At 41.5% G+C, this 20,222-nt stretch overlaps 1 protein-coding gene across 2 annotated transcripts; it reads left to right on the forward strand.

Annotated features, from left to right (window-relative positions):
- Positions 1 to 811: 811 nt before the first annotated feature.
- On the forward strand, positions 812 to 19,796 carry aclya (ATP citrate lyase a). 2 transcript variants are annotated; one of them, XM_042393610.1, is made up of 28 exons: positions 812 to 1,013; positions 3,820 to 3,999; positions 5,299 to 5,421; positions 6,886 to 6,948; positions 7,056 to 7,246; positions 8,612 to 8,691; positions 9,294 to 9,424; positions 10,340 to 10,458; positions 11,044 to 11,180; positions 11,273 to 11,334; positions 11,425 to 11,542; positions 11,654 to 11,808; positions 12,552 to 12,645; positions 13,157 to 13,298; positions 13,434 to 13,602; positions 13,687 to 13,791; positions 13,889 to 14,085; positions 14,161 to 14,242; positions 14,346 to 14,456; positions 14,551 to 14,678; positions 14,828 to 14,921; positions 15,917 to 16,071; positions 16,190 to 16,340; positions 16,438 to 16,581; positions 17,522 to 17,635; positions 17,754 to 17,836; positions 17,936 to 18,012; positions 18,103 to 19,796. In XM_042393610.1, exons 2-28 carry the CDS (start codon positions 3,841 to 3,843, stop codon positions 18,195 to 18,197), a joined length of 3,279 nt encoding a protein of 1,092 aa, XP_042249544.1. In that variant the 5' UTR covers positions 812 to 1,013; positions 3,820 to 3,840; the 3' UTR covers positions 18,198 to 19,796. The 2 variants fall into 2 exon arrangements, with proteins under 2 accessions (XP_042249544.1, XP_042249545.1); XM_042393611.1 differs by having other exon boundaries at positions 812 to 1,012; positions 3,824 to 3,999.
- The last annotated feature ends 426 nt before the right edge of the window (positions 19,797 to 20,222 follow it).

Raw genomic sequence — 20,222 nt, forward strand, 5'->3', positions numbered from 1 at the left:
CTGGTTGTGTGATCAGATGATTTCCTCATTGGCTGCTGTGTAGATAAAGAACAGTGTCAACCAATCAACGCCAGCGACCGATAATTGCCCTGTTTTCTCCTGTAGTGGTACGTGTGAGCTTTGTGAAGAAATTTATGAGACCTTCAGGTGCTCTTTGAAATCTCGAGTTTTATTTTTGTTAAGTCATCTTAAGTGGAATTGCCAGAAAATCCAGGCACTTTTAATCAAAACCCATTACCAAAATTGCACTTTTATTAACAAAGCCAATTTCTCGGTGGCGTTTTTTTTTGGTGGTGCGTGAAGCTACTTTAGGCTTCAATGAAAACGGGAAAAGTGCATTTATTTTATCTTGAAGTTGTTCTGAAAGTGTGTCAGCTACGCAAGCTAACAATAAGAATAATTTACTTTTTAAAATTAAAATTCGAAACTAACATAGCAATAATAATATTTTATATATATATAATTGTGTCTTCTGATAAAGTTGAAGATATAATGATGATGATTATTATTAATATTATTATTATTTTTATTATTATTATTATTATTATTATTATTATTATTATTATTAATAATAATAATAATAATAATAATAATAATGATTATGATGATGATAAATATGCATTTTACGTATTTTAAACACATCAATTAACGCACCACACACCGTTTAAATCTAATCTCTTAATATTGAAGAATATATATATATATATACATATATATATCAGACTTCCCCATTGTCTGTTCGTGTCCCATCACGTCGTACCGATAATTCCCACAATCCCTGAAGGCAGCAATAGAGCATGGTGTGGAATGGACCAATCAGAGGCCAGGAAACATCAGCCAAGCCTATCGGCAGATGGGTGATGGAGACAAAATTCACAGGAAGCTCCAGTCCTCGGCACCACTGGTCCCCACAGGCGGAGAGAGTGGAGCAAGACTACCGAGAAAAGTCTCTCATCCAACCGCAAAACCCTACCAGAGCTCTTAAAGGAAGAAAAAACATTCAAAAAACAAGGTGAGTATTTATTATCTTTAGAATCTATACTTTTACTCTGCTGCTTCCTTTAACTGTGTCTGTTTCTCAGTGTCTGTTTCTCTCTGACACAAAGATGAGAAGATATTATACAAGTTGAACTGCTCAGTCCACCGCATTAAACCTGTTCTCCTGCTGCATGCTTAGTAAGAAGTTTGAGTAAAGACTTTTTCATTTAATAAAGATATGGATGTTTGCCATTTAAAAAAAAAAAAGAAGAAGAAGAAGAAGAAAAAGGAAACAAGAAAAGCATTGCTGTCTGACCGGTTTGCAAATGAATGAATCCTTGTTCTCTAGTAAAGTGAGTCACACACTGTGTTGTAAGTAAGTGGGTCAATTTAGGCAACGTTAAAAGTGAATATTAGGCTTTATCTTCCATCTTTTTAGACTTTTTTTTTTTTTTTTTTACCTTACTGTCTGATTTAATGAACACTTTTGTTGATTTGTGGTGCCCCCCCACCCCCTCAAGTCATCCATCATCCCCTGTTTTCAAATGTTATTGTGCATCATCTGGACCGGTGTTATTGCTGTAGTAGAGCAGTGTGATATTTAATAACTCTGACAGGATGGAAAGTGGATGATATATGGAACCTGGATGGGCTTTGGATGAACCACGTTCGCCTGGCGTGAAAACCAGCTCTGTGGTGACTCAGGGACAGTGTTGATCAATAGTGAAAAAGATCCATGACAGTCCCATTAATCCCCTTAAGAAATGGCTGCCAGGTCCGCAGTACAGAGGCGGGAGTCCTGTTAGAGCCGACATCAGGGCTTTCAGCTTAATGAACCTCACAGAGGAAACGGGCAGAGCAGTTACTCCATCTCTGCAAGGTTACGTGACATAAAAGAGATGGTAATTAGTGAAGCCTCTGGTATATCAGCCTTAATAAGCCACATTTCTCAATACTGTTGTTATTTAATTTGGAGTAAGAAGCAGTAATAACATTTAATTTGCCTCTAAGGACTACAGCAGGATCCAGCATCTGTTGCAGTCCGGTGGTTGGTTTAGTGTTTCATTAAATATCATACAGAAATACATCAGGACGCTTACATGTAACTTGTCCAACTTTCTCCAAACTCCTGTATTCGTTTGATCTGAGATTAAAGCTTAAAGGGACAAAGATTTGCTGTAACTGTTAAGAAGTTACTGCAGTTAAGTTTGAATCTATCTGTAAATTCAGATCTAAGCAAGATCCATGTTTCTCCAAGAAGTGCATTACACGCTCGCCGATCAAGGACACAATAAGCTGCCAGCTGTCTGCATGGAGCTGGATGTTGTGTTTTCTTGTGCAAAAAGGGAACGACAAACAACAGCCAAGACTTCAGTCGGTGCTACTGTCCACACCGTAGTGTTGCAAGTGGTTGTTTTTCATGTTTCTTGATTCAATTTTCGTTTTTTAAATCTTATGTGTCTCCTCTAGAGATATAAAGGAACCTCAACAGTAAAAATAAAACAGAAAATAGCTGTAATGACTTTTTTTTAATCACGGTTTGTTTGATTTCTGAATTGATTCACATGGCTCTTCATACTGTATCAGTTGATTCATTTACACGTAGGGCTGCAACTAACAATCGATTGTTTTCTCAATTAACCGATTAGTCGTTTGGACGATAAAACGTCAGAAAATGGTGAAAAAAGTCGATCATTGTTTCCCCAAACCCAAGATGCAACTAAAATGTCCTGACGAACAGTCCACCACCCAAAGATATTCAGTTTACTATCATAGTGTAAAGAAACCGGAAAATATTCACATTTAAGAAGCTGAAACCAAAGAATTTAAACATTCTTTCTTCTTAAATGACTCAAAATGATTTATCGATCAATTAACATAGGCGGCAATTAATTTTCTGTTGATCGACTAATCATTGAAGCTCTATTTACATGACTATGGCTTCATACTTGTGCCGGTAGATCTTCCAGAGTGAAGGCGTTGCAGGGAGACATGAGTGAATAATCAGCTGTTTGTGTTGTTGATCCTGTTGGCGATGACCTCAGAGTAAAGAGTAAAGATCACAACAACCTCTCCCTATAGCAATAAAATTTATAGACGCGAGAACAGGTCACTGAATTTCTTATTTTACTTCCGTCACGTTCTGCCAGTTAAGGAAAGGAGTGGTTCTTAAATAATCAGTAAAGATAATTATTACTGCATGTGTGTGTGTGTGTGTGTGTGTGTGTGCTGCTTTTCATTGCTGGTAATAATCGGTCGCTAGCTGAGTCCAGTCTCTTCACTCTGCACGCACTCCGCTGTCTCTCCGGTAAGAATCTGATTGTTAGAGAGGCAAATAAGTGCCCATTATGTCGTTAGTGTGCAGGTCAAATAAACTGAGGCTGATTGGGATAGATTTAGCTTCACTGGCTTCACTGTCTGCTGTCTTGCTGGGTTCAGAAAGTGTGACTGTGCAAAAAGACAGAAAGCCTGAATCTGCAGTAAGTGTGTGTAATTAGATTTTATAGCCATCTCTCTTAATTCTATGCAGTTAAATTGCATTACGCTCGGTAGTTTTTCTTCAGTTTTTGATTCGGTCCGTGGTAAATACAAATTACAAAGCTGTCAGACCTTTTCTTGACAGCTCTGACAGCAGCAGGAAGCTGAAATGTTTTCTTTTTTGTTTCCTCATTCATCAAGATCAAGATCTGTTATGAATTCAGAGCAGTAAAACCACGTTGCCCTTTAACCTCGTCTCTGTCCATCACCTGTGTCTGCTTTTCTGCATTCATATTCCTCTCCACATCTCTAAATCTGCTCTCCACCTCCTCACCGCTCGTCCGCATATCTCTCTCTTTTAGGCCAGTCTACGCCTAAGCAGTCATGTCGGCTAAAGCCATCTCCGAGCAGACGGGAAAGGAGTTCCTGTACAAGTACATCTGCACCTCGGCGGCTGTCCAGAACAGATTCCACTACGCCAACGTGACCGCCCAGACCGACTTTGACCGACTGGCTCAAGAGCACCCGTGGCTGCTCACACAGGTGAGGCGGTAGAAGACGATCTCTGAGAAGCGGTTGTGCCAAAAAATATATGATTTTTCTTTAGCTACGTGAACAGCCACAAATTTACTGTGTAAAGCTATAAATGTCTAAAGCGCAGCCTCTCTTAAGCTGGTGGAAAATGATCTCCTCTTTATGGAGGACAATTACTTAGGCTGGCAGCAGAGTGGTCTCTCGGCGCTTGTTAGCTGACATCACAGAGACAGCAGAGAGATAGAAATCCAGTAGCTCTGTTACATTTTTAGTGGAAATGAAGCAAAGAAGATAAAAATACTCCGCTCTCTTCTGCTCTTAATTGACAAACGAGAAATTCTCACTCTCCCTTCCTGTCCTCAAGGAGGTCAGGAGTCAACTAGGGTAGGAATCAGGAATCCTCGCAGTCCTCCCGTTTCTTACTCATCGCATTTTACTGCTCTTCATAGCAAAGCAGGCGCAGGTAGACAGGGTGTAACAGAAATAAATTTAATTATGCTGTGACTCATAGCCGAAGGTTTTTATCTGGGAGGAAGGAAGGAAGGTGGAGGCTGAGAGCAGATACACGGAGATATGTGCTGCGGTAGAATTGATTAGAAAATTGCATTAACTTTCACCCTCGGCCCTCTCATCCTCTGCTCACTGGCGAACGCCCAGATACTAATGGCTCCACTGTCATAAGTCATTCACTTTATCTGACTCCTAAGTGAGATGAAGCCGGGCTCCGTCGGTGGCGGCGGCGGCGGCGGGGGGGGGGGGTTGGATGTACTTTTGCGTCAGATGGGAACAATGACGCATGAGGGATTCGTTTTTAAATAACGTTCAGCTCAACTTTCTTGTGATGTGTGTATCGTAGGTCTGGTATTTGCTGATGGTAACTTTTCAAATGTAATTATGAAACATTTCTGCGTTGGATTCGACTTCAAAATGTTTTGTTTGCGCTGAAACAGAGATTATGTCTGAAGTTAAAGAAAATGAATCACGAGCGGTGAACAGATGTTGAATGTCAGTGATGGAATTTGACATTTTAATAACAGTTTTAATTAATTACAACCTTCAGTTTGTTGCTTTCAACACATTAATATTCTGGCTTGTGACATCATGTCTAGAAACACATCCAGCGTTTATATTTTTATCCTTTATTTTAAATATTATTTTATATTTACATCCTTTAAATATGTATTTCAGTCAGATTGCAGGTGCTCTGAATAAAATAAACACACTGCGCTCAGCTTTTGAGAATGAAAAGAGGCTGAGTGAAGGTGTCCGTCGGTCCTGCTAACATACTACTTTGTCTTCTCCCTGCAGAGGCTGGTGGTGAAGCCGGATCAGCTGATCAAGAGACGAGGGAAGCTGGGCCTGGTCGGCATCAACCTGGACCTGAACGGCGTCAAAGAGTGGCTGAAACCCCGCCTCATGAGAGAGACGGCAGTACGTCATCCGCCCTCTCCCTTTTCTCTGCTGTCCAATTACATCCACCCACCCTTCTGTTTGAGAGCGTGCACTCCTTCAATCAATATTATCCCGTCGCTTTATTCAGACCCTCCTCCTGTTGCCCTTTCCTTCACCCCCCCTCCCCTGTTTTGCATCGGTGCATTTTGTACATATGTGCTGTGTGGTTTGCAGCTGCCCACACTGCTTGAGTATCAGTCCGCTGGTAGTAAATCAGTCCAGTAAGCTGAAGCGAGCGCACTTACTGAATAAACAGTCGGTCCATCTTTCCAGTCAGCATCACCACGGCGCAAAAGATCTATCACTGCGCCACCGAGACGCCGTCGCTTTGCCTCATAAACCGAGAAGTTATGGAGAGACTATGAAGGTTCATAAAGCATCGAAGAAGAGTGTCGGTGTGTGTTGCAGCGCTTAGATGCGAGTAGATGTATCTCTTCACAGATGAGATGAAACTGTCTGCAGCTGCCGGTGGCTGTAAATAAAGATAAATAAAGCTGCAGCTACACTGTTTCAGCTTGTTAGGTTATATTATCTTTACTTGTTCACTAAAATGTAATTTAGTGGAGTTTAAGTAATTACACAGATAAATATAAGTATGTGAACTTATATATTTTTAAATCTGGTGCCTTACAAATGTGTAAGGGGCTTTAAAGTAGAATATATCGGTCATCTATGTTGTACTTGATATCCTCTTGTTGCAGAGAAATCATCAGGGTAGCACCATTTGTTTGGGGGAACAAGTCAGAGACAAGCGACAGCAGATAAAGTCAAACATTTCCTGTCACTTTTAACACGTCTTATCACTTCCTCATACCCGCAGCTTTCTCACCTCCCTTCTCTGCCACAGTCGTCCGCATCGCTCCACTTTTTATTAAGAGACCGTTTCATATTTGGTGCAATCATGTCACTACAATTGGCTTAAATTGAGTCATTCACATACAAATTGCATTCACAACATTAATGCCTCTCTCTCTCTCTCTCTCTCTCTCTCTCTCTCGCTCTTTGATGGAAGTGTCAGTTTATGTATCTGAATTGGTCTGAGCCCCCTGTGGCTTTTTTCAGTCAGATAGGCTTTCTTTTTTTTTTCCACCACCTTTTCAAAATGGCAACTCCCTCTCTCTCTCTCTCTCTCCCTTTTTATTTATTTATTTTCCTCTGTTCTCTCCGGCTGGCTGCTCTCAGACAGTCCCTGGTTACTTTGTGCCTGTTGGCCTTTAACACAGGAATGATGACAGCCTCAACAAACGAGCTGTGGCTGTGTTAGCAGTTCTTTGCCTACAGTAATATATGACATTTTCTTTTTTTTCCTTCTTATGAACCTGTCTCCTTTTATCCATTTTGTCCTCGTCTTTTATTTTGTTACGCTCTTATTGGTATCTTTTTATTCATTGAGCATTTGATTTGTCATCTCCTTAAGACAATCATCTTGTGGATTATCCTCAGGTTGGAAAAGCCAAGGGCATTCTCAAGAACTTCCTCATCGAGCCGTTTGTCCCCCATAAACAGGTGAATCACTCATTACACGTAGACAATGACTCAAACTAGATGTTATAGATAGACTAGATAGTTTTATTCATTTATTCACTGATATGCTTTATTGCTCCGTTATCCAGGAGGAGGAGTTCTACTTGTGCATCTATGCCACCAGGGAGGGAGACTATGTGCTGTTTCACCATGAGGGAGGGGTTGATGTAGGAGACGTGGACGCCAAGGCGAAGAAGATGCTGGTCGGGGTGGATGAAAAGATCAGCGAAGACTCCGTGAAGAAAGTGCTGCTGACCCAAGCCCCGAACGACAAGAAAGAGTGAGTTGGATGGGGCAAAGTCATCGGGAGTGCTCTATTAATGATGAAGAGTCCATGCTACTAAATGAGACTAAAAAAGTAGAGATTTTCCATTACATAATGAAACTCCTGACTGGCAGTGGAAAACAAAAGAGGCACATAAATGATATTGCAGTAAAAGTAGGAGCAGCAGCAGCAGGAAGAGGAGGAGATGGGTGGCTGGTTTCCATTAGACAAATGACAAACACCCTCCTCTGCTGCTTCCCCTTTTTTTTCGATCAGATGTCACCCCACAGCTTTTTTTTAAACCACAGCCACATTCAGAGCACGTCCGTTTATTTTGATGGGTGTGATACGGCGGCTCACCCTCGACGACCCCTCCTATCCATCTTTTCCAGCGATGCTCTTATGATGGCACGTTCTGGCCTGAGCTCACTGTCTTGGCTGACATTGAGTAAGGCGCCCCGGACATCTCTCTGCCAACCCCCTCCCCCGGCTCGCCTCCTCACCCCGTGTGCCTCTCTCCTCACGCTGCGGGTTGAAAACAAAAGCAGCACTTGGCTAGTTTTCCTGCCCTTCCATCAGAAGCAGACATGGGAAGCTGAGTCACTTAGGGGTCTCTCCCACGGGCCAGCTAGAGTCCTGACAAAAGGCTGACGTGGTTACAAAGGCTCCGAGCCGCCCGCACAACTGACAGGCAGGGGAGAGGAGAGAAAATACTGCCTCCCTCCTCCTCCTCCTTCCAGCAACTCCTTACTCTTCACTGCTCTGTTTTGACAGGTGAAGGAGGAAACAAATTAGATTTGACCTTCTCTGCAGCAGGGCTCTCCGAAGCTAATTTACAGGTGGATGTTTCCCGTCCAGCTCTGCCTTGACAATCCGTCATTGATATTGCCTGTAGTTTGTCATGATCTGGATAATATGGGAATGATTACAGCCGTGCTGTTTTTTATTGTGCTTTTTTTTTTTAACCACAATTCATAAGGTTCATAAGTCATAGAGAGAAATGGTATTGCATAACCTAAACTGCATATTTGTCATGTTCTGTCATATAATGATTTAAGAACAGCTTTTGACTTCAACTTTAACTTTATTATTTCAAGGAAAACTGTGTGTGCAGCCAGCCATTAATCACATAAAACATAAAAGCAATGTAAAAACATACAGATAAGAATCAAGAAAATTGAAATATATGGATAGAAGAAAATAAAAAAGTGCAGATGAGCTCTAGAAGCAAACTGTATATGCAGATAAGATGTTTGTACTGTGGGGTTTATAACTGCTGGTAATGTAATACCAGTAACCAGACATTCCCAGTTAATTGTGGTGCTGAAGCAACAGATCCTAAGATGTCAGTTTGAATTGTTAAATGTCATCACTCTGCAGGGTCCTGGCCAGCTTCATCGTTGGACTCTTTAACCTGTACGAAGATCTGTTCTTTACATACCTGGAGATCAACCCACTGGGTAGGTTTTTCTTTTTCTTCTTAAATTCTTCATTACAAGATGTGCAACAAGCAATCATGATGGTGAATTTGCTTAATTGCAGCACAGTCATAAATATGTTATCAGATTATGAGATCGGAACGGAAACATCAAAAGGAAACTGGGGAGGAAAACATCGATGCATTATAAACCAGCGTCTTGAACCCAGAGGCGGAAGTTGATTCTGCCACATTTTTAACACTGAGGGAGGAAATAAGTGAATAATGCATGCACTAGCTGTTTGATGAAGGCAGTGTGTGTGTTTATAATAGAGTAATTAGACACCAGTACATGCCCTCTGGCAGCTGTTCCTGTGGATGTGGTTGGGGCTGCTGAGACTTGCTCTCCCTGCTTTGATGTCCTACTGTACCACCTCCTCCCCGTCTTCACTTCCCCATGCCAACCACCTCCTGCAGAGACAGCATGAAAGCTGTGGGTCACCTGTGACCACGCATGGTCCCTTTTCTTTTTCCCATTACCTATTTAAAGCTCAGACCCTCTGCTAACATTGTGAATCTCAGCAGGTGTGTGTGTGGTTTCTTTTGAAGTATAGATCCTAACACGCCTTTTTTCCCTTCTCTCAGTGGTAACAAAAGATGGAGTTTACGTGTTGGACATGGCAGCCAAGATTGATGCCACGGCTGACTACATCTGCAAGGCCAAGTGGGGCAACGTGGAGTTCCCTCCACCCTTCGGCAGGGAGGCTTATCCTGAGGTGAGGGGGAGGACTCAGGAGATGAAGCTAGCAAAGCGTCAGATTTCAATCTGTCAGCATCTAATAGCTGGTGTTGTCCTCCAAAGAGGGAAAAAGTAGGATGTACAATAACAAACCTTAGAGGCCACTTAGGACTGTTTTCAATCATTTTAAATTAGAGTATCACTACATTTACAGTAGAAAATCTCAATGTTATAGCTCAACTGTAAATTTCTATATTGTGTTGTCTTGTTCTTTATGATATACTGTTAAAGTTATTTAATGCACAAATTGGGCAACTTAGATTTACAAATAACAAAAAACTAAAACTCTTTAAAACTAAAGAAATAAATATGACTAAAAGAGCACTCCTAAGACTCTCCTAAGATTCAAAAACTAAAAGTCTAACTTGCCTTGCCTCGTATACTACTGGACTAAATAGAGCTGGTAAGTATCTGACGCATTAAATCACCTGCATGACAGAGCTCAAAATATGAAAATAAAGAAACTCTGGCTGTTCAGTGTTTGTATACTTGGGACTTTTTCTATTTTTATCTGGTGCCTGTAGGGGCTCGTTTGAGACAGAATGTCTGTATACCAGAAGGACAGGTCTAATTGGGCTGCTGTGAGTCTAGAGTGGAGAAGAGGGACAGCGGGTGCCTTTGATTGGAAGCTTTTTACACCCAGCCACCAGCTGTGGCCCTGACTTAAACAAACAACCACTCATGCGCATCACATCCACTATCACTGTTAATACAATATTTCCAATAACCAGTGCTTTAAAATAAATTCAGGTACAGACAATGAATTGCAGCCACATGAAGTGGTGCTTGTATAGGTCCTGCTCTGATTAATGCTCTAATCACACACACTCCACCCCCTGCCTCTTAACTGCTCTCTCACCTCTTCATCGACCTTTTTCCTCGTCTTTTTCAGGAGGCCTACATCGCCGATCTGGATGCCAAGAGTGGTGCCAGCCTCAAACTGACCCTGCTCAACCCACGGGGCAGAATCTGGACCATGGTGGCAGGAGGAGGTGCATCAGTGGTGTACAGGTACGCAGTCACATATCAGAGCCAAACTACATAAAACAAAACCTGGATAAATAAGACAACAGCAGCCGTATATCTGAAATAATCAAATCGAATGTTTCTTCTGGTTGCTTAAATTGTCTCTTGGCTTTATCATCATTGTTTTGATTACACTACACATAATTAGGTTTAGCTTTATGCCAGTGATGCAGCAGTGAGGCTGATACTGCAGCAGCTCAGACTCTGCCCGTTCAGCTGCCTGCTGCTAAATTGGATTCTTAGATGTTGCCATTTTAGCGAGAGTCTGGAGGAATGAGAGACGTGTCCACCGTCTGTCAGGGGTGTAAAGCGTGACAAGCAGACACATCAGCTGTGACTAATTATTCCCTCCGTGCACTATTAAGTCGTATCTGTTTACAGTGCATTTAGAGAAAGTGCATCAAGTGTTCAGGTTCTGAATAATCTTAATTTTTCTTGCAATGATGTTCATTGTTGGAGCTGTAAAGCGATGCTACCACCAATCCTTTAGTGTCCCAGCATAGGAGATAAACAGCTGCTGTTGGTATCACTTTTTCCTCTCTGTGGCTGACCAATATAAACCTCTCCTAGTGACACTATCTGTGACCTGGGTGGGGTGGACGAACTGGCCAACTATGGGGAGTATTCAGGAGCACCGAGCGAACAGCAGACCTATGACTATGCCAAGACCATCCTGTCTCTGATGACCAGAGAGAAGCACCCTGATGGTAGGAAAACTTTGTGAAAACCCTCTGTGTGTACTGAAAATAGTCTTTTTTTAATTCTAAAATAATGTTCCTATTATAACTATGTTTTCCAGGAAAGGTTTTGATCATCGGGGGGAGCATTGCAAACTTCACAAACGTTGCAGCAACATTTAAGGTATAGTATCACATGCTTTTCGGTAGTAGGCTCAATAAATATTCACTAAATATCAAAGTTATTCACTGAGCTTTTCCTTTTCTTTGCTAGGGAATTGTTCGAGCTATTAGAGACTACCAGGTGCCACTAAAGGAGCATGAGGTTACCATTTTTGTCCGCCGTGGAGGCCCCAACTACCAGGAAGGTCTCCGAGTGATGGGAGAAGTTGGTATGTTCAGGCTTTACACTGAATTATGTCTTGAGTGCATTTTTGTCTGCAATCACCTGCTGATTTTCATGCACCGTGCACCACACTTGATTCTCTTCACTCTCCCCTCAGGCAAGACAACTGGGATCCCCATTCACGTCTTTGGCACAGAAACTCACATGACTGCCATTGTTGGCATGGCACTGGGCCACCGGCCAATCCCCAACCAGCCTCCTGTTGCCGCCCACACTGCCAACTTTCTCCTCAACTCCAGCGGCAGCACATCGGTATGACACATACTGGCTCCGCGCAGACAAATAGGCTGTCATGATGTGGCGTCGGCTCCCTGTGCAGTGAATTTACATCATCAGACCCGCCAATAGTGGTGCTGCAGTTTAGCGGCAGAGTGAGCAGAAGACTTGCATGCCACAGCCTCTGTTTGAGTCATTGCTGTCGTGTCCTTTTAGTGAAGCAGGCCATGCAGTTAGGTTATGAGAAGCCCAGTGGCTCTTTTGTATGAAAGCATTTCAGGGTATTATTGACTGCTCTCACTCAAATAGTTGTGAGACCACAGTCAGGAACGCTCTGTGACTGCCCCGAGGCGTCCATTAAAAATGTGCAGTGTGTAGACTGTCAGCAAAGTGAGTGTGTGTGCGCCTGGACTTGCACATACACGTGTATCTGCCTGTTTACTTCAAATGTAGAGGCAGGTATATAATAGAAAAACCACAAGGAGAACTTGACTATTACACGTGCTATATAAGACAGTGTAATGCAAAACTTCACAGCAAAATTTACAGCTCTAAAACCAGTAAGTTGACACCAGGAACACCAAGACTCACAGTGTGTCTTGTGTGCAAGTGATGTCTTATAAAATAACCCAAGCGGATCACTGTTTTGGCAGTCTTTACAGTTAAAGCAGCTCAATTCTCAACAGAGCTGTCCTTGTTAACACACACACATTTTTAAAAATGTGTGTAGCAGAATAAGAAATTGCTGAATCTTTTTTTTTTGTGTGTGTGATTTCCAGACCCCAGCATCCAGCAGAACTGCTTCTTTCTCTGAAACCAGAGCCAAAGTCGAAAGCTCACCAGCTAAGAAGGCCAAAACTGGAGCTCCTATTGGTGAGAAAACACACACACACTCTGGCTCTGGGAAATCTTTTGCGCTGTGAATACTGAGGCTTTGAAGTGTTTTCAGACACGGTTCCCGCTGCTGGGTAGCATAACAGGGGGATTAGACGTGTTGTTATCGTGTATGGTCGAGTTATTTGGTATTATAGCTCCCTCTTTGGACAGTAAGATGATCCTGCAACCCTAACTCAATAAAATGGAAGTTGACAGTGTTATATGATCAGATAAAAATATATCTAATCTATTCCATCTTCAAAACAACATTTCTATAGTAGTGTTGAGATTATGCATCAAAGCAGTGTTATACTTACTGATGGCATGAATGGCTTCTCTGTTAAACCTTCTTACATTGTCACTTATGTTCATGTGCACCTGTCACATTTTGGCACTGTGAATTATTCTACAATTGGACTATTGTATATGCGTGTATCAGAAGTAGAAGAAGATCACATCCATTTTAGTGACCTTGTTTTCAGTTGTAACAGCTTTCCTTTCCTTGTAGCCAAGGCAACTACCCTCTTCAGCAAACACACCAAGTCCATAGTGTGGGGCATGCAGACCCGGGCAGTGCAGGGCATGCTGGACTTTGACTATGTCTGCTCCAGAGACGAGCCATCTGTCGCAGCCATGGTCTACCCCTTCACGTAAGAGTGCTCTATCTTTTGGTTTACTTGGTCTGCTGTCAGTATAATGACTCTTAATTGCACATTTAAGAATCTCCTTATAAGTAAAGTCCTTCCACTGTGTGACAATTGCTTTTCTACATTGCTGCCTTCCAGTGGAGACCACAAACAGAAGTTCTACTGGGGCCATAAAGAGATCCTCCTCCCTGTATATAAGAACATGAGTGATGCCATGAAGAAACACCCAGATGTGGACGTGCTCATCAGCTTTGCCTCTCTGCGTTCAGCCTTTGACAGCACCATGGAGACCATGCAGTACTCACAGGTAAAATCCCCACCTGCGCCATCTGTGAGCTATAAAATAAATAAAGGCTCTAAAAGTTAAGCCTTTCTGTTCATTTGCTTTCAGATTCACACCATTGCCATCATCGCCGAGGGCATCCCTGAAGCCCACACCAGGAAGATCATCAAGGCAGCGGATGAGAAGGGTGTCACAATCATTGGACCCGCAACTGTTAGTCTTGACTCATTTCTTCCGAGATTGCTCAGGAATTTTTTTGTTTTTATATCTGAGCAAACCAACAAATCTCTGTTTTTGTTTTTTTTTCCAGGTTGGAGGAATCAAACCAGGCTGTTTCAAGATCGGGAACACAGGCGGCATGCTCGATAACATCCTCGCCTCCAAACTCTATCGTCCTGGCAGCGTGGCCTATGTGTCCCGCTCGGGCGGCATGTCCAATGAACTCAATAACATCATATCCCGCACCACTGATGGCGTTTTTGAAGGTGTGGCCATCGGTGGGGACAGGTATGTGACCGTCTTATCTGCAGTATGTGAACGTGTGGGTTTGAATTGGTGTGTAATTGGTGTGTAATTCTGCAGATACCCAGGCTCTGTGTTTACCGACCATGTGCTGCGTTACCAAGACACTCCTGGAGTGAAGATGATTGTTGTACTGGGAGAGGTGAGGAATAAATCTACACACACACACACACACTGGTGCCTGCAGCTTTAATCAGTTACTGATTTGCATTGCTATATCTTGTGTTTGTCTCTACTCTCTACAGATTGGAGGCACAGAGGAGTACAAGATCTGCCAGGGGATTAAACAGGGCAGGATCACAAAGCCAGTGGTGTGCTGGTGTATTGGCACCTGTGCCACCATGTTTTCCTCAGAGGTGAGAGGGCAGATGTGCAGTCTGGTTCATTTCAGGCATCGTTGAGCAGCTACAGAATGAGAATGACCCATGTCGCACCTTTTTTTTCCCTCAGGTCCAGTTTGGCCATGCAGGAGCTTGTGCCAACCAGGCCTCTGAGACAGCAGTGGCTAAAAACAAGGCGCTGAAAGAGGCCGGTGCCTTCGTACCCAAGAGCTTTGATGAGCTGGGAGAAGTCATCAAGTCAGTCACATTCATTCCTTCAATTCATGCTAATAAATTACTTGAGTGTAATATTCCTTAGGATATCATTTTCAGACGGGTTTGTTAGTGTTCTTTTGTAATAATGCTTGATCTCATCTCATCTTTTTGTATTTTTTTCATCCATGTAGATCTGTATATGACGAACTTGTTACCAAAGGAGTCATCGAACCAGCTGAAGAGGTGCCTCCTCCCACTGTGCCAATGGATTACTCCTGGGCAAGAGTGAGTATGCCAACACACCGGTAATGCTTTACTTTAAATCCCACTGTTTGGTATCAAACATTTGACAAATGGTTTATAACACCCTATAATGTAGTTATAATAAGCTACAAGGACATTTTTGTTTATTGATGTACAGAAGAGTTTATAGATTAATTTTAGGATTATTTCCTCACTTAATTGACAAATTTGGTGTAAAAAACATTATTAAAAATGTGAAAAATAAGGCCGAGATGACCTCAGTAAAGTCTTATTTTGGTCCACAATCAGTCCAAAGTGCAAAGATATTCAATTTACTATAATGTAAGACAAGGAAAAACAGCAAATCTCAGATTTGAGAACCTGAAACCAGAGACGGTGAATATGCTTATATGCTTAGAGGTGGCAACAGGGACAAAATCCTTCTTCAGAGGGAGGCGCATTGGATACACTCCCTTAACACCCTCATTCTCAATGGGATGAATGAGGAGATTTCATTTGCTTGTTTCTTATGAACTGAATGTAATTAGTTTTTTTCCTTTTTATTTATTATTTTCTATGAATTGTTGAATGTGAGTAAACTACATCATGTGTTTGTGGCTCCCCCTGCTGGGATGGACCTATTGTGCCAGTTGTTGACAACTATAACTACGTCTTTTGATTGTGAAATTGTCGGTGCACACGCTGAAGAAGGGTGTCTGTGTGGCAATTAAATAAGTAAATTTGGAGTGCTGTCCTAGTCTTTCTTTTTCATTATTCACTACTTTAAGGATCCAGCACCCAGTTTTCATGATATTATCGTGAGTTGAGCGCATTGTATACCAGCAGCCAGTTATGGATATCCACAGTTATTGACAAATACATTAATAAACACATATCTGCTTACAACTACATTATAATTTGCTATAAACCATGTATTAACTGTTTATATACTAATGTAAAATATGGTTTTAAATTGATACAGATAAAACACAACAGGTTGAGTGACTTTTTCCTTCTTGTGTGTGTTTGCTCTGCAGGAGTTGGGTCTGATCCGTAAACCAGCTTCCTTCATGACCAGTATCTGTGATGAGAGGGGTCAGGAGCTCATCTATGCAGGCATGCCCATCACTGAGGTCTTCAAGTCTGAAATAGGCCTGGGAGGAACTCTGGGGCTACTTTGGTTCCAGAGGAGGTCAGCCAGTCAACCCAGTTGTGATAAACAAATTCTTGAGAAATTCAGGAATTCCATAACCATAATGCCTTGTTTCCCACATGTGTGTGTGTGTGTTTGTGTGTGTGTGTGTGTGCAGGTTGCCCAGGTATGCCTGTCAGTTCATTGAGATGTGCCTGATGGTGACTGCTGATCACGGTCCTGCTGTTTCTGGTGCCCACAACACTATTGTTTGTGCCCGAGCTGGCAAAGATCTCATCTCCAGCCTCACATCTGGCCTCCTCACCATCGTAAGACACAAGAATTCATTTACTGTATTTACTGACAGTAAAAGTAAATCCCATGAGTAAATCCCGTCTTTCTTTTTGTGATTTTTTTTTTTTTCAGGGTGACCGCTTCGGTGGTGCTCTGGATGCTGCAGCAAAGCAGTTTAGCAAGGCATTTGACAGTGGCATGCTGCCAATGGAGTTTGTCAACAAGATGAAAAAGGATGGCAGGCTGATCATGGGTATTGGACACAGAGTCAAGTCTGTGAGTACCACAGCTCCTTAGCATTTGTGCATCCACAGCAGAATGATTGTCAAATTAGAGTTCAGCACTACTATTAACCTCTTCCTACCAAGGAAAGCCATAATCCTCTGAATGCCTGAGGTCTCTAGTTTGTGATTGTAAAGTTTCATGAGGCTGTGATTATTCAATCAGGTCACAATAGGTCATTTTAAACAGTGAGGTCACGTTTCAAAAAATGGTCTCATTGCAATGAAATGGCTACCATGGGGACTTACATCATCACACGTGAATACAATTGGGCTCATTGAATCCACAAGAGCCTCAGCTTTCCAGTTCATGCAATTCCAAGACTGTTTAGGGACCCCAGTATGCAGAAATATTCACGTACACCATTTTTAGAATAGGGGAAAATAACACTTTTATACTGCATTCAAAAAATACTGCATGATTTTTGCTCAAACCTGCATGGGATTAGCATAAAGTGGGCATGTCTGTAAAGGGGAGACTCGTGGGTACCCATAGAACCCATTTTCATTCAGATATCTTGAAGTGAGAGGTCAGGGACACCTTCTTAAAAATGGCCTTGCCAGTTTTTCCCTCACCAAAATTTAACCTAACTTTGGAGTGTTTTTTAGCCCCCTTCCTGACAAGCTAGCATGACATGGTTGGGACCAATGGATTCCTTAAGTCGCATAGTTTTATATGATATAAGTAAGTAGCTTTAAAATTGAGGCCCTACTGCCTCTGAAAGACAGTAATGTCACCCACAGATGCTGGGAAAAACACAGGGAACAGCACTGTACTACACTGCAAATATTGGGACCATTAAAGTCATGTAAAAGACTAGTACTGGAAAAAGAAATAAAATTGACACCTAAACAAAAACAAACTGTTATTTCTTGAGAAAATGTATTAGAGGAGGAAGATTTTGAATAAAAAGGAATTTTCTTTATCACCTCAGATTAACAATCCCGACATGAGAGTCCAGATCTTGAAGGACTTTGTGAAGCAGCACTTCCCCTCCACCCAGCTGCTGGACTACGCTCTAGATGTAGAGAAGATCACCACCTCCAAAGTAAGACTTATTACTTCATATTCTCTTTCGCAGCCTTTACTAAATAGTTGACACACTCCGTTTTTAAATTCCACAATCCTTTTTTTTCCCCCTCTCTGTGTTGGTTTTGTCGTATTAGAAACCCAACTTGATCCTGAACGTGGACGGCTTCATCGGTGTGGCCTTTGTGGACCTGCTCAGAACTTGTGGTGGATTTACACGGTAAGCCGATAAACACTTCACAATGTCTTTTTCTACAGTTTACACCTCGTTTCTCTTATTGTCAATTCATGAATTCTTCTCTATCATTGCTCACCGCAGGGATGAAGCTGATGAGTTTGTGGAAATCGGAGCTCTGAACGGCATCTTCGTCTTGGGACGCAGCATGGGATTCATCGGTGAGTCGTATCTGCTGTGATACAGTATGCAAGATAGCAAAGACATCTACCTTGCACGCCAATCAATCCTTCCATTTTCTATCTCCTCAGGACACTACCTAGACCAGAAGAGGCTGAAGCAGGGTCTGTATCGCCACCCCTGGGATGACATCTCCTATGTGCTCCCAGAACACATGTCCATGTAATCGGATGGACTAAACCACACAGTGCCAACCCTTCTGTCCCCAGTGTCTCATCACCCTCACCCGTCAATCCCCACAAAGCCACAAAGCAGTGGCATAATATAGGGAAGATGTTACTATTAATATAGCTGTAAATGGCAAATATAGAAAGGGAGAATTTCAACCTGTTAGTGCTGCAGTTCTGTGAATAGAGTAAGAAAACCTGCAAAACTGTGAAGCTCCATCAGTTGATCAGCAGTCGATAATAAATCCGATATACAGGTGAGAGAGTTAAAGCGGATTATTCAAGCATTCATCACCACCACCGCCACTACTACTCTCATGGCTTCAGCGGTAAAGTTACTGTGACTTACTCCGAAATATTACATCATTGTATCATCCAGGCATGTGTGTGTCTGTATCACATACTGTCGTGTCTCTGTGCAGCTCTCTCCATCGTGCCACTTGAGAATCATGAGGCTTGCTACACAGGATGAACATGTAGTGCAATAATGCCTATAATATTGAGAACATACTGTAGATCAGAGCTTTATTTATGTATAGGTGTATTAATTGTGAAAACGAAAGGGTATGAGAACATTATAGTTTTTGATTTTTCTGTAATGTTTTGACATGGTAGCGAAAAAAGGAAACAGCAGTCGGCTTAATGTTGCAAATGGGACCATTTCATGAGTCATTCCTGGCAGTCGCTGCCATTTGCTGTTCCCAGGAAATATTCTCTCTCATCTGGTGGAAAATATGGGGTATTTTCGCAAAAGGTTTTAAATATAAGCCACAATAAATATTGAATGTAATTTTAAAATTACAAAATGTTTTTTTTTTCTTTCCCTAATTAGTTCTGCAGATTAGAGCATTTTTTTGCCAAAAGCCCCAGGAAACATTAACCATAGTGCATTCCTGGCTACAAAAAGATGAAATATTCACTGTTTTTTTTAAGGTCTTTTGTCTTGACATTGTTAACATAAATGCACTAATCCCAGTATCAGCAATACATGACAGGAATTAGTTTTAATAACTGAAAGCTTTCATATTGTTTTTTTCACATGTTTTTTCACAATTAAGATATTAGGTCCTGTTATTTAAGATTGTTTCATTTCTCTGTTTAGAATAGCTTTTTAAAGATCATTACATGCCTAATGTTCAACATGTTGTGCCATCTATTACTCACTGACTTTCTTTGTATTTCAACAAAACCATTTCATATAATGGAAACTGCAAATAATTCTCACCTTAAAAAAAAAGAGAAAAAGAAAATTGACCTTCCAGATTGTCGTGTTTGTATCCAACAGAGTAACTTTTTAGACAATCTGGATTTTGGATTTAGATTTTTTCTGCTATTCTTGTTGAAAGATACTTTTAACTGAAAATGATCAATTTTCCCACAATTTATGTGGCCACAAAGAAAGCTGTGTGCCAGGCTTCACCAGTCTCATGATTTATGTGAATGTTACAAAACTGTAGAAGAATTCTTGTGGACAACCAGAGACCTCACCAGTGTTGTTGCAATGTTTTTGTTTGTTTCAATGTGAATTGAACGTGCCTCTGTACTGATTTGTTGTGTGTTGATAACTGTGTAATTGAGTAAAATAAAATGTAATTAATGTAAGAATGCAGCGTCATCTCCTTGTGGTCATACCGATGTGTGTTTGTGCACCATTGTCTTTGAACTAGGCCTTACAATTGTTTTCAATGTTAATCGTTTTGTCTACAAAAAGTTGTGAAAAATGCCACTAACGATTTCCCTGAGCCAAATGTGAGTCAGTCAAATTGCGCGTTTTATGCAACCAACATTCCTAAACCCATTTAATACCCCAAGACATGCAGTTTACACGGATATAAAACCAAGAGAAGCATGACATAGCCACATTTAAGAAGCTAAAAATCAACACTTGGAACATCAGCAAATATTTAGCTTTTTTTCTTGAAAAGGGACTTAAAAGATTAACTAAATAGTTTTCAATTTATTTATATATTTATTTTTTTGGTCAACAAATCAGCTAATAATTTCAGCTCTGCTTTGAAATATTT

Source organism: Thunnus maccoyii, chromosome 18, assembly GCF_910596095.1.
Source record: "Thunnus maccoyii chromosome 18, fThuMac1.1, whole genome shotgun sequence".
Lineage (NCBI taxonomy): Eukaryota > Metazoa > Chordata > Actinopteri > Scombriformes > Scombridae > Thunnus > Thunnus maccoyii.

What these genes read in the sequence shown, in the direction of transcription:
- aclya (XM_042393610.1), top strand. Translation starts at nt 3,841, where the DNA reads ATGTCGGCTAAAGCCATCTCCGAGCAGACGGGAAAGGAGTTCCTGTAC. An exon ending in CAGAGAGAAGCACCCTGATG is followed by an intron (nt 11,181 to 11,272) that starts GTAGGAAAACTT and finishes TATGTTTTCCAG; the next exon opens with GAAAGGTTTTGATCATCGGG. An exon ending in CATCTGGCCTCCTCACCATC is followed by an intron (nt 16,341 to 16,437) that starts GTAAGACACAAG and finishes TTTTTTTTTCAG; the next exon opens with GGTGACCGCTTCGGTGGTGC.